Consider the following 14235-nt stretch of genomic DNA (forward strand, 5'->3'; position numbering starts at 1 on the left):
GCTAGCAGTAAAGAAAACAAAGTAGACCTTAGTATTCCATAAAACGGGACACTTCAAAGACATTCTGTTGAGCGAATCTACCTGCCAGAGACGTTTTCTTTGGAAAACGATGACATAAACAAGTTTAATCTAACATTACATTTCTGTTAAATTTCAGTTCAGACAAATGTAAAGTATGTAGTTCATCATTATTTCGTAACAAATCCTAGGTGAGGCGACAGCGGCTGGGAAAAGTCAATATACATAGATTTAAGACTTAACTTATAAAGATTTTTTTTTGTGTTTTATTTGTATTCCACTTACAAAGTAAGTAAAAATACTGCCTAAAATGTAGCGTTTTAAAGTATCCTTTTTATTTTAATATTTAAACATACCGTTGGTAACCGTTAGGTTGCTATTGGTAATAAATGGTTGCCAAGTGTCATGATGGGATATAATTTTCGGCAATAATTTAGAAAACACACATAATATGTTTTGGATAGACTAGTAAATACTCAGAAGGCTTTAATATAGAGTTTCTATAGCCACGTTCTCATGCAGTATCAAAAATTATGCCACGCCGATTTCACGCCGATCACGCCGCCGCCGCCGGTCAAAAAATGATCGGACGCCGCCGCCGATGATTTTGCCATCGGCGCACATCTCTATTAGCTAGTCATCGAATGACGTAGCAATAACTGGAACAGATAGGCTATTTCATGTAGAATAATATTGGCGGACAAATTCATTATTAATCCCTTTCTTCTCACCAATTGATGCGATATTGGATCAGTAAACATATTCAAAATTTAATTATATATCTTCAAGGTTGTTTTTCAAACCCTTTCTAACCCTGGGAGTTAAATGGTTAGTCCAAAAATGTTATATTTTATTGTGACGTAGCTTAGTTTTAGCTAGATCTTAAATTAGATTTCATCCCAAGCTAAAACAAGACCTAAGTGATCCCATAAGTGTACCGCGAACAAAGTTTTGTGCGGTACACTAAAAATGTATTATTAACTCTGAGCTTAACCTTTTGACCCTGATTTGTCGTAACTCATATCCAAACAAGCCATACGTGCACGTGCATACGTTAACTTCATCGGTATTTACTTACAAAAGCACAAAAAAATAATGTAGAATCAAGTTCCGTATTGACACGAAAATCACATGCGTAATTTCCACTATGTATCTAAGTCCGGATTGAAATTAAAATGTCTTATAACATGTTGTGACTTTACTTCTAATTCTCTTATCTTATACCTACACTACAAGCATGTACATAAGCATAATATAATCACAGGAAAACCCCGCACTTGCATTTATTCTGAATCGCTCGACTTTCTAAGAAACTACACTTGCACTGCCGCCCTAAATAAATTGCTAAATGTCGTATTTCTGTATAAGACTCTTATTTCATACGTCATTCTGGTTCTGTGTGGATTACAGTAACTTTCCAAGCTAACAGTATCCTATTTATACCTACTTAATCTCCTTTGAATATCAAAACGGCAAATTGGCAAGATTCCATTAGGGTTAAACTTGAAATAGGAAAATACCGTGAGCTTACGAATAGTGTGCCTTCTAAACATAGTTAGGTAAGTAAGTACATATCTTTACATAATATACAATATATTCAAGTTGCAGCTATAAAATAGGCTATATGGCGTTCTAAACTGTATTCATATTCACTTATAAAGAGGTTTTGTTTGGTTCATTTTATTGTGGCTAGTTTCATTCAATACATGTCGTACAGTATGCCTCTGTGGAGTACTGCGACATATTAAAATTGAGAGAATGACTAAAGACTAGAGTGTAATCAAAAAGGGTATCTTATGTTATGTATAAGATGATTCGCTCATGATACAAATGATCTATGTATTAAGCGCAGCAAGTGAATTGATATTAATAGAAAACTACTTTAATATAATTTAAGGTAATAATATTTTTTTCAATTCACAACTAAATTCACGTGATTCAGGTCAGGTCAGGTCGTCGTACTAAAATATTATCTCTCAGGATAGTGCAATAAAAATTGTATGAATTTGCTCACACAGATGTTACCTTCACTAGTTATATTCTACCGTTTCAATTCAATATGATCCAATATCGTACTATGTTCAAAATGCACTTGATCCGAAGATGTCACGTGTGTCAGGTAGTAAAATTTTATGACGCTCATAAGCTATGAACTCAAGATAACTCATAGTATGAAATTTATATATGAAATGTACCAACGTATTTATGAAATGTAAGTATCGTTGACCCAAACTTATGGGACATGAAGGGGAAGTACCTTAAATATCGTAGATAGTGTATTTTGCTCAAAGAAGACTTTATGTTATTTTTAAAAGTTAGTAATTCTGCATTCATAGATTTTCTAAAAATTACTTGCTTCGTCTGGGAATCGAACCGACTTAAATGTCAAAAAGAAAATCACCCTACTTTTATGATGCCAATCGAAAGAATAGCTAAAAAATAATAACTCTGCTTAAGTAACATTGTATTTTAAAAGAAAGGAACAACGTGAAATTAATCATTTTAATCAAATTAAAAACATACATGAAACTGCCGTAGTCAATTAAGTGGGTATTTTTTTGTAAATTAATTAATTAAATGCTCAAAATGTGATCCCTCTTGTCTTACGAAAATCGCCAATCTTTTAATGAGTCCGCTGCCTGTTGATTTTCTTATCATTTTATGGTGAACACTCGATGTGATATGGCACAATTCTAAGGGCCTACCGCGAACCACGTTGGACGTGCTGCCTCCCTGTCACACTTACGTACGAATTTACACGCGCGACAGAGGGGCAAAACGTAGAACGTGGTTCGCGGTAGGCCCTCTGTTTGCAACTCGCCCACGTTCTCGTATCGCTTTTTACACGACTGCCCAAAAAAAAGAGTGTATTGTTTTCAGCGTTCATGTTTGTATGTATGTGAGTTTCTTTATTCCACCTTAACTTCTGATAGCCTTAACCGATTTAGACGTATGGTACATCATTAGAATCCTTACGTCATCCCGGGTGACATAGGCTATGTGACGTCATTATAAAAACAATATGGCGGACTTAATACGCTATATTACGCAACCTTTAGAAAAAAATATCGTGCAAACCTATCGAGTAGGGTATCAAAATGAAGGGCTGTGAAAGCCGATTAATAATATATACGCAACATGTGGGTTTAAGTTTAAGTTTGAGAAAGTAAGAATTGACAAAATATGTTAAGAAAAGCTTATCTCATAAAACCAAATATTATTATTGAATGGGACATTAAAAAGAAGGGGTTTAACCGCTGATCATAAAAAAATATAATTTTATTATATTAGGTACAGTATACTACTCATAGTTTTTAATACACCTTCTAAATTGCGCTAATGGAATCGAAAAGTTTAAAATATAGCTTCTATTTATTAATCGATATGATGCAGTCTCTCTAAGCTAACTCTGCACCAACTTTGGTAGAACAAATTGTGAAAGTATCATAATAACCGTATGTTTTTATTTAATTTTAACATTTATGATGATGATATTTTCACACTTTGTCTTAGCGAATGCTATGCAAAGTCAGCTTGGTATTTTCTGGATAAATGATTTCTTCTAAAAAAAATTGTAGATTCTTTCCTAGGACGCCCGACGTCGTGGCGCGCTGTACGCGTTCCAAAACCGGGCGCCTTCGGTGTCCTCATACTAAAAGCGTCGGGCGTAGCCCGACGTACGTGACACGCTGTACGCTTACCAAAGCCGGGCGCCTTCGGCGTCCTCATACTCAAAGCGTCGGGCGTAGCCCGACGTACGTGGCGCGCTGTACGCGTTCCAAAACCGGGCGCCCGCATACTAATAGAGTCGGGCGTAGGTAGCCCGACGTACGTGGCGCGCTGCGCGCGGTCCAAAGCCAGGCGCCTTCGACCTTCTCATACTAAAAGTGTCGGGCGTAGCCCGACGTACGTGACACGCTGTACGCTTACCAAAGCCGGGCGCCTTCAGCGTTCTCATACTCAAAGCGTCGGGCGTAGCCCGACGTCCGTGGCGCGTTGTACGCTTACCGAACCCGGGCGCCTTCGGCGCCCTCACACTTAAAGCGACGTACGTGGCGCGCTGTACGCGTTCCAAAGTCAGGCGCCTTCGGCGCCCGCATACTAAAAGAGTCGGGCGTAGGTAGCCAGACGTACGTGGCGCGCTGCACGCGGTCCAAAGCCAGGCGCCTTCGACCTTCTCATACTAAAAGAGTAGGGCGCAGCCCGACGTACGAGACACGCTGCACGCTTACCAAAACCAGGCGCCTTCGGCGTCCTCATACTCAAAGCGTCGGGCATAGCCCGATATACGTGGCGCGCTGCGCGCGGTCCAAAGCCAGGCGCCTTCGACCTTCTCATACTAAAAGTGTCGGGCGTAGCCCTACGTACGTGACACGTTGTACGCTTACCAAACCTGGGCGCCTTTGGCGCCCTCATACTAAAGCGTCGGGCGTAGCGCGACGTACGTGGCGCGCTGAACGCTTACCAAACCCGGGTGCCTTCGGCGCCCTCATACTTAAAGCGTTGGGTGTACCCCGACGTACGTGGCGCGCTGCACGCGTTCCAAAGCCAGGCGCCTTCGGCGCCCTCATACTAAAAGAGTCGACGTACGTGACACGTTGTACGCTTACCAAATCTGGGCGCAGGAGGCGCCCTCATACTAAAGGAGTCGGGCGTAGCCCGACGTATGTGACGCGCTGCACGCGGTCCAAAGCCAGGTGCAAATCATAAAACATATGGTTGGTTTAAAAATCTAAAAAGTATAAAATAAAATAAATTAATTAAAAATTAAAAAACACGACTGCGAAAAAGCGAACTGAAAAGACAAAAATAATTTATAGTTGTGTTAGTTACCCAGTCACATGATTGATATTTTTCATTGACTGTACCTGTGTATTTTATTTCGATTGCAGTCGGGGACCTTTTAAATGGGAAAATGTCAATACATCAAGGTCCCCGACTGCAATTGAAATAAAATACACAGGTACAGTCAATGAAAAATATCAATCATGTGACTGGGTAACTAACACAACTATAAATTATTTTTGTCTTTTCAGTTCGCTTTTTCGCAGTCGTGTTTTTTAATTTTTAATTAATTTATTTTATTGTATAGCTTATCTTTCACGTATCCCCAAAAGAAGAAATCACCATAAAATGATAAGAAAATCAACAGGCAATCATCATATATAATATAGGTACTTATATTTTATTAAATATTTGTTTTTTTATCAAGATTAATTTATGTAACAATTTATTTAGTAAAATTTGTAGTATCAACTGTAAATTGCTAGGATTAAATCAATTATCAATTTTATTAAGCCGTTAAAACTGATACCTACGTACAGGAAACATCATTATTTAATTTTTATATATACTATATAAATTTCATCATTGTAACGCATTCACCGCCGCCTAGTTTTAATGCTGTATAAAGGGGCCCACTGATTACCAGTCCGCCTGCAGTCTCTGGCCTTATCGGGCGGCCTGCCGTCCTAGACCAATAACGTCCACAAACATAAGCGATTATTGCCGGCCGGCAATGGTCTGCTGCCACCTCTGCGACTACAGACGAGTCGTCAGTTTCCCACCGTACGGCCGTCCGCCGGCAATAGTCTGATATAATTTTGACAGGTCCCTACAAATTGACAGTTCGCCGGACGATATCAGCCTGTCAGTTGATCGCAAAAGGCCACACATTAACAGTTCTACTTCAGATTTTGGACTGACGGCTATTCGAACTACGGCTCGTCGATTCCGGTCAGCGTCGACAGATATCTGCCGGACAGTCCGTGGCCTGCAGGCCAATTTACACACACATTATCAGATAGCCGGCCGGTGGCCTGTTGGCCGTCATCTGCTGTCAGTCGAGAGCCTTCAGTTTCATGTTTTTCAACTAGTTTAATTTTTTCATCAAAATGGACAGTCGACGTCAAAGATAATGTTTACACTTTTGGACCTTATTCCTTTGTAATAAGGCAAAAAATGTAAACATATTTTTGACTACTATAGTGAAACCTGGTTAAAAGGGGATATTACTGCAATGTTCTGCCGCCAGAGTGCAGCACTACCGACTCAGTAAATTCATAGACTAACTTATACATACTGTGCCTTAAACTGTTTTTGACAAGTTTTCACAGACAATAAAATATGACATTGATGCATCAAGGCGGTTTGTTAACAAGGGCCTACCGGTAAACGCGAAAATCGAAATTTAGTTATCTGCCTCTTTATCGCTCGAATATGCAAGAGTGATAGAGAGATTAGATAACGAAATTTCGATTTTCTGGTTTCGCGGTAGGCCATGTGATTGACGTGACGTGTGATGTGTCAATGTGGTTTGTTTACTGTATGTGCCACAAAGGTGCCACCTACGCACTAGGTTGTTGTCGAATACAATGGCTCGCTTTTCGTATATACTTGCAAATGATTACATCGAGGATGAATGTGTCACTGAGTTTCATAGGATACTTTCCCAAAACACAAATTACCGTCCCCGCGACGTAGTTTTGATGCAGGCTATGCTTTTGATCGAGTCCGTTCCCGCCGAAGAAGAATTAATGATATATTAAATATATAGTAAAAACTACAAGGGTTGTGAAACTATAAGGGTTCCTATAGGGTAGTTGAATACGGAATCCTAAAAACAGGCAAACAACCTCTGTAAAATATAACGATGCGAGCGGAACACTAAATGCCTCGAGCTATCTCGGGCTTGGCCAAATTATTTATTACAAGGTATCAAACAAAAAAATCACTCTGGTAACGGCCAAGTAGACCTAATATTATGTAGAAAAGGTTTAAAAGAGTAGAATGAATATAACAAAAACATAACAGTAAAGTATTTTCATTTTTTTCAATTTGGTATACATAGATAGTACCTAAATAAGAGCCGGTGTAAGTAAAAGTATGTTGAATCCACCGCTTGCAGCTTGTGACTCCATATCCTTTTTTTGTAATAATTGTCACATATTACGAGAATTTCGGGTAGGTAATATCGCCACGCCACGCTCTGTAACTCCGAACACAGTTTGCTCCAGATATTCTCTTAACTTAAAACGGAATGAATTAATGATGTCATAATTCGGATCCCACTTGTAGCTGAAGAATTTCAAGCGTAGGTCTTATCTCTTGTCTAAGCAGGTACCTCCATACTTGCGCTAGTGTTTCTACCACGTGTCTTTATAGCGGAATCAAAACGCACAATAGCTAGTCTTTTCATTGCTAGCTGCCGTGAACGCCATCGAAGGTATACCTCCCGGCGTTGTCTTGAGAACTATTAAAATTTTAACCAGTGTTGTTATATTGGGACGCTAATTTCCCTATTTGAATCTTTCTATGTTTGCTCCTTTTTTACTCGGTTACTTACTCTTCCAGCAATCAATAATCAAGTCTGTATTTTCAAATATATAAGCCATGCAAATACTATAATAACATGTCACATTTAAAATTAATAGAGAAAAAAATAAGGTTTATGTTATAATTCTCTCTATGACATTTATTTTTGACTGACAGTAAACAACAGTTGCGAGGTAACAACATGATAAATAAAGAAAAGTCTTGACAAACTAGATACTATGCAACCTTCGCATTGTTGTATTCATGCCTTAAAATTAAAATGATGCCTATGAACCAACTATGAACTCTAACTATACTAGAATTAAAGTTGAATTTTACTAACGTACATATCTGTTTTTTTTTTTTACTGATTCTATTTCAATTTGACAGAAGCCCTACCGTATTTAAGGTTAATAAGGTCTACTGGCCTTAAAATTGTGTATGAAATTACAAGCAAATATCAGCGTCATAAATTAAGTATTGGATCCGTGATGTTCGAAGACAAAAAGTCGTATGCTTATTTTAGGGACTATGAACTCTTAAGTACTAGGAATAAAGTAGAATTTACTAATGCTGTAACGTGTGTCGATCGCCGGCCGGCTACCTCATGATGTGTGTTTGACTGGACTCGAGGCCACGGACTGTCCGGCGGATATCTGTCGGCGCTGACTGGAATCGTCAGGCGGCCACACACTATCGGTTCGTGTAAGTCGTCAGGCCGAAAACTGACAGAGAACTGTTTAGTGTGTGGCCTTTTGCGGTCAACTGACAGGCTGATATCGTCCGGCGGACTGGTAATCGGTGGGCCCCTTAACAGTGTTGGCCGAAAGTTAATCCAAATTCAAAATGCTGGCCATTAACCATTATAAATTGAACCGTAATCTGTAACCGTCCGTTACGGTTTAAGGTTCAATTTATAATGGTTAATGGCCAACATTTTCAATTCGCATTAACTTTCGGCCAACACTGCTGTATAACTTGTTGCTAAAATAAAATAAATTAATTATGAATTAAAAACTTAGTGCTCATGGTTTATAATTCATTAAGCAATTTATGAGAAAAGTTAAGGAAATTCCTCATCCTCTTCCATACTTGGTATAACGACATTACTTTAAATATTTTATTACAGTAACATTACATGAACAGGAAATAGTTTCCAAGAACCACAATAACACGCAAACTACGATCCTAGAAACTATTAGAACGTTTAAATATGACATTTAACTGACGACCCAGCGGGACCTAAGCGGAATTGTGTTCCAGAGATAGGTTAACAATTGAGACTTCAGTTGTAAACAATGTTGCATTCTAATACTCCAAACTCTCGCTTTTTGTACACATATTTAATTAAACTAATTAATTATAAACTATTTTCGGGTAGTTTCGTGATGTTTTATTTATATCTCCGTTGACATTTGCTGGGACGTCAGTCTTTCCGTGACCACAGCTGGTGCAACGCAGCTGTAACGTCGGAATTTAAGGTAAAAACAATGAAATATAGACGGTAGACCCGTTTGTGTAATTAAATATAATATTGCATTCGTTATTACGAGTAGAAACACTATTTTTCAGTGCTTCACTGATTGTAAGTTAAAGTTTAGATATTTTTATGATAATTATGACTTTGGCACGACTCGTACGTAACACATCTTTAGTGCTCCAATAATTGTCAATGAGATGCCTACTTGCAGTGCATTTTACGCCCACCAATCATCAGCAAGAGCCATCGTCACATGACAATATCAAAACTTTCATAGAATAACAAACATACGTTTTGACATCAAAATGATATCGTTTAGTTATCATTCACGTGCGTGCGTTTCACTCGTATTTGTCCGTACATGTGATGGCGCGAGCGGCGTTCAAATTAGCCTCAATCGGATTTGGATGTGTTATTCCCGGGAACTATCGCGTAGTTTTACTATTGATTTGTTATCCTGATATCCTGATAAATTATTGATCATTCTAGTTAGAGAGTTGTCAAACTCTATTTTGAACAGCGTTTTAAAAATAGTTTTTAAGCTACCTAAAAGTCATTTATCAGGCTTATTAAGAGTAAACTGGATGGTGTTAAACATAACTCCTAGCATATATATGAAAATAAACTTTGTTACTGTGGTGCCATGTTCAATAAAGACCTGGTATGTGACTTTGTACAGAGATTGACAGTCTTTAATGTTCTTGTCTCTGGTTCTACAGAGTCACATTTACGAGTACCTATGTTTAATATTGCCATAAATATTATGTGTCCGGGAGAAAAATGCCCTTTTATAAATGCCCACTTTATTATAGGCACTAGAGGAAAGCAGGGAATTTTTATGTGAGACATTTTATGGTAAAGAGGAAAACGGGATAATTAATAGTACATTACGATACAAGTGTGAATTACCTTTTCGCATGTGTATTGTACAACGTTTTACAGTACATATGGCCCTTTCAATTTTTGACATAGGGACGTAACTGTCCTTAATCCCGCCCTAGGGCGGTGAAGTAGCACCATATGTACTGTAAAAATACATATTAGATATTTCTACCTATAATATTATAGTTTAACGAATATTTATTCTTGTACAGTCAAGTTGACAAACATCTTTGCGTTCCAAAAATATATTTACACGCCTAAGGCACTGTAAAGTCGATTTTAGAGCTGTTGAAATATTAGTCCGGTCTGGCCTAGTGTTCGAATCCTGGTAAGGGCATTTATTTGTATGATGATACAGATATTTGTTCCTGAGTCATGGTTGTTTTCTATGTATTTAAGTATTTATATATTATTTAAATCGTTGTCTGAGTACCCACAACACAAGCTTTCTTGAGCTTACCGTGGGGCTTAGTCAATTTGTGTAAAAATGTCCTTAATATTTATTTATTTATTAGTAGTTATGTTTTCTCAGCTTACCTAGAGTTATTAAGTTTGAGAATCGTTACATCTAAAAAATTTTTAGATACCTTACCTTTAACCTATAACTAGACCAATCTAAAAAAATAGGAGCTGTACCCTAAACGGTTAGCATCAAATAGATAATGACAATCAAAGTGGCCAAATTATTATATGTATCGTAACTTTGGGGCTGTCCATAAATTACGTCATCGATTTTTGACGATTTTTGACCCCCCCCCCCCCCCTACAATCATCCAAAAATCATGCTTAAATGACCCCATTTCCTCCTACTTCATGCTACCGTCATCCGATGTCCAGACCCCCCCCTAATTTGAAATGACGTAATTTATGAATTGCCCCTTTGTAGCACACCTTTGTATAAATAAGTTTTTGGCAAAAATGACATTTTTGGTACAAGCTTTTATCGCTGACTGCTGACTGTACTTTTCTTACGACAGACAACTAATACTCATCGAGTCAATTCTAAAAACCCCTAACACAATTAGGTTGCGTTGTTTCATCACAGAGTTCCTATGGCCACCTCCTGTCTCCATCATCAGATCAGCTCGATGGTACCATAAATAGCATTGTCATCCGATTTATACATGCATGCAAAATTTCAGCTCAATCGGAAACCGGGAAGTGGATCAAATTTAACTTGCAAGATTTGATTACAGAACGACAGACAACGGGACAGGTGAAACTAAATAAAAGCTTGTAAAATAAGGAAGTGTTTCGCTTTTTTTGGCACTTTCGCCATCACTATCTTTTTGACGCTGACTGTACAGATGAATTGCTACATTATAAGCGAGACCCTCTCTCGAATGCTATTTTCCATACAATCGACTGCTAAATGAGCTAACTCTTCCTTAAAGCAACGTCTCACAAACAAACAATTTGTATAATCAGTCAATTTGCCAGTTCCTCATAACACTTGCTAGAGACCAATTCTGTTTTAAGGATTTTTTAAGGTTCTGATCGTATTTTTGATATCTTGAGTCGTGTCATCTGGCGTTTCACGTGCACCAATGAGTGCGACCAAGATGCATTATGGCGCGACTCCTCGTATTTCGTGAGGACCAATCAGCCCTAAGGTGTCATTCGGATGTCAACTTCTCTTCCTCAGCGAATATGCGCCCCCTGTTGGGCATACGACTCTCGAAATAGATGTCAACTACAGATGAATTACTGTGCGACATTACTTTATGAATGTGGCCGCCATATCTGTCAATTTCTCTGATGACGTGAGTCATAAAAGTGAGTGACGCTCGCCGCCGCATTACTGTCGTGATTATGATATTCAATACAACACTCATTTTATCTCGGAAATTGATAGCTGCATTAACTCGGCTGCAGTTGACATGATAATAATGTCATGATTTACTGACTCACACTGATTTGTACAAACAGCAACACTCCTAACTGTACATTATTACAAGTGGACCTTATTACAAAAGGCATAAGGTCCACCGATGTACAGTTAACAAACTGGGCTATGCACCCACACTGACTCAAGATTGTATCAAAACAATTTGAAAACCAGATCAAATTTTTAAAACAGTGTTGGCATCCTAGATTTGCAAACGATTTGTTAACATTCGTCCTTGCTATAGTAAGAGAGGTTCCTTTCGAATTCCTATTCAACACCGGCTGTGTGCTATTATATTCGCATTAACTGTTGTTATTAATGGAATACATCATAAGTAATCATAACATATCAATTGTTATGATATATTTTAGTATTGCGTGAGAATTTAGCACTTATCATACTAATTATAACTCAAGTACATAGTTGGTTTTTGGTAGCCTAATAGCGCGTGTGATTTTCAAAGTGGAGTTCGTGGGTTTAATTTCTGGCTAGAAATATTGATAATTGGTCTTCTTTAGATTGCAACAAAAAATATTGGTTTACAAATTATTATTTACAAGTATGCTTTAGATTTTATTTTATCAATATCACAACAAAATCGTTTTTTGTTTATAATCAACTTTTCATCACGTGATATCTTAGTTGTTACTTTTTGAGCTGCATCTGGCTTACCCTATTTTTTTTTTTGTTTTTATAAGCTATATTTTTTTCGATTACGTAGGTATTAAGAACATTTAACCAAAAGAAAATTTTACCTTTAACTGCAAGTGTTAGAAAGTCATTGGTGTTACGTTTTATGATATGAGACAGTCATGAAAGACTAAAGGATCTGAACTAACGATTGAAAGAAAATGGTAGTCAATAGTTCAGTAATATGACGCTGTAATCAAAACAAATCCTTTCGACAAGAAAACCCTCGTTTCATAAATGCCATCGAAGCCACAAATTTTATTTTCACTAATTTATTATATCAACTACATAGTACAGTCAACTGTAAAAATATGGGTGTACAAATCATCTCAAAAATATGTCCCATAGCTCTTATGTCAGTGAATTGAGAACTATGGGACATATTTTTGAGTAAGTTGTCTACACCCATATTTTTACAGTTGACTCTACCTACAAATGATCGTTACTAAAGACATCAACTTGGCGCATTACGACCCGTACTTACGGCTTTCCCTTACATACAGTTAATGAAACTGAGGTCCCAAACAACGTCTAAGGTCCGTGTTTGAGGTTCGCTAATGTGTTAATGAAGGTATAGCTTAAAGATGTATTTAAACATATGGTCTGTTGTTCTATTGGTCTTAAGAGCGATTGTTTCCAACTGAACCCTTCAAGAATTTAATGAAGGGTTGAGTTGTGTGATTTGATTACTACAATAATATTATTACAGATTTGAAATTTTGGAATTGAAAGTTCAATTCGATACTGAATCTGTGGCCTGTACATACAGTATATAGAAATGAAATCGATTGGCATAAAAAAGAATTTAAAAATGTCAATTTTGTCGCTGACTGTAATTTTTTCTAGAATCTGGAAAGGTCCATTGTCGGTAATTAAAACATAGGGAAGGTCACCTAAGACTATTTTTGCGTAGCAGCACGGGATGAGGTCCTTAGAGCCCCATTTAAAAATTCCACCCTATATAATTATCAGTATAGATTTTTTTTCTAATCATATTCTATGCGGCAGAAATAATGATGTCAAACTATAGGTAATAAAATAAATTACATATGTGAAAAAAGTGCTCCATAATCTAATTGATGTCCTTTATTTCAGAACTACGTGAGGCCTTCGAGGCCGAGGCCCAAGAAGTCAAGAAACCCCGTCTGCTCCTCACTGCTGCTGTCCCAGTCGGTCCTGACAACATCAAGGGTGGATACGATGTGCCTGCTGTAGCTAGGTAAGTCTTTATCACCAGAACGAGGCCGGAGGCCTATAGATAAAAAACCCGCGCTTTCTATATATATTTGAGCATTTACGTACCATAAGTACCTGCTTCAAAATAAAAACTTTTCCGAATAAATCACTGGCCAAATCTCTTGCCTTCACGTTTAAAGGCTGCAGTCTTGATAAAACAATACAATATTAATGTGCACCATATTCCAACAATTACTTCTGATTCTCGGCCTTAAATTATAGTAAATTTAGGGTTAATGCAAGGCGACCTAAATAAACCTAACTACACAAAAAAATACATTGTCACATGAACGTATTGCGAAATTTCTCTCATTCATATTCCATATACATTGTTTACGCATTTCCCATACTCTAAAACAATGTGCGGAAAAGCTACCATGCGAATTCACACGCGTAACCACTTTTTGTGCGAATATCATCCTTATATCGTGTAGCATACGATCGTGCTAGGTTCTTGCTGGGTGTTACGAAAGTTGGTGTTTAGCTTCATTCAAATACTTGACACATCTGTCGACTGTCATGTTAGACATGCTGGTGCCTGGCGGCTTTTCAGGACGCGTCGAACTTTTATCAAAGGATAGGCGATCTCGATGCAAACATGAACACGTTATCGTTTCGACGGGGCTATTATTCTGATTGGCATTTGTTTAATGGGCTTGCGAAACTTTAGGGTGAGACACTTATGTGGAGTTCTTGGCGTGTGCGTCGAATTTTAATGGCGGTTGCC

At 37.8% G+C, this 14235-nt stretch overlaps 1 protein-coding gene across 1 annotated transcript in view; it reads left to right on the forward strand.

Moving 5' to 3' along the window:
- LOC134791332 (probable chitinase 10) overlaps positions 1-14235 on the forward strand; it is a 155583-nt gene that overhangs the window by 113777 nt on the left and 27571 nt on the right. Inside the window, exon 6 of the mRNA XM_063762348.1 lies at positions 13368-13491. Coding sequence (XP_063618418.1) covers positions 13368-13491 — 124 coding nt within the window. The remainder of the gene's footprint in view (positions 1-13367; positions 13492-14235) is intronic.

The sequence above is a fragment of the Cydia splendana genome, chromosome 6 (genome assembly GCF_910591565.1).
Source record: "Cydia splendana chromosome 6, ilCydSple1.2, whole genome shotgun sequence".
Taxonomy (NCBI): domain Eukaryota; kingdom Metazoa; phylum Arthropoda; class Insecta; order Lepidoptera; family Tortricidae; genus Cydia; species Cydia splendana.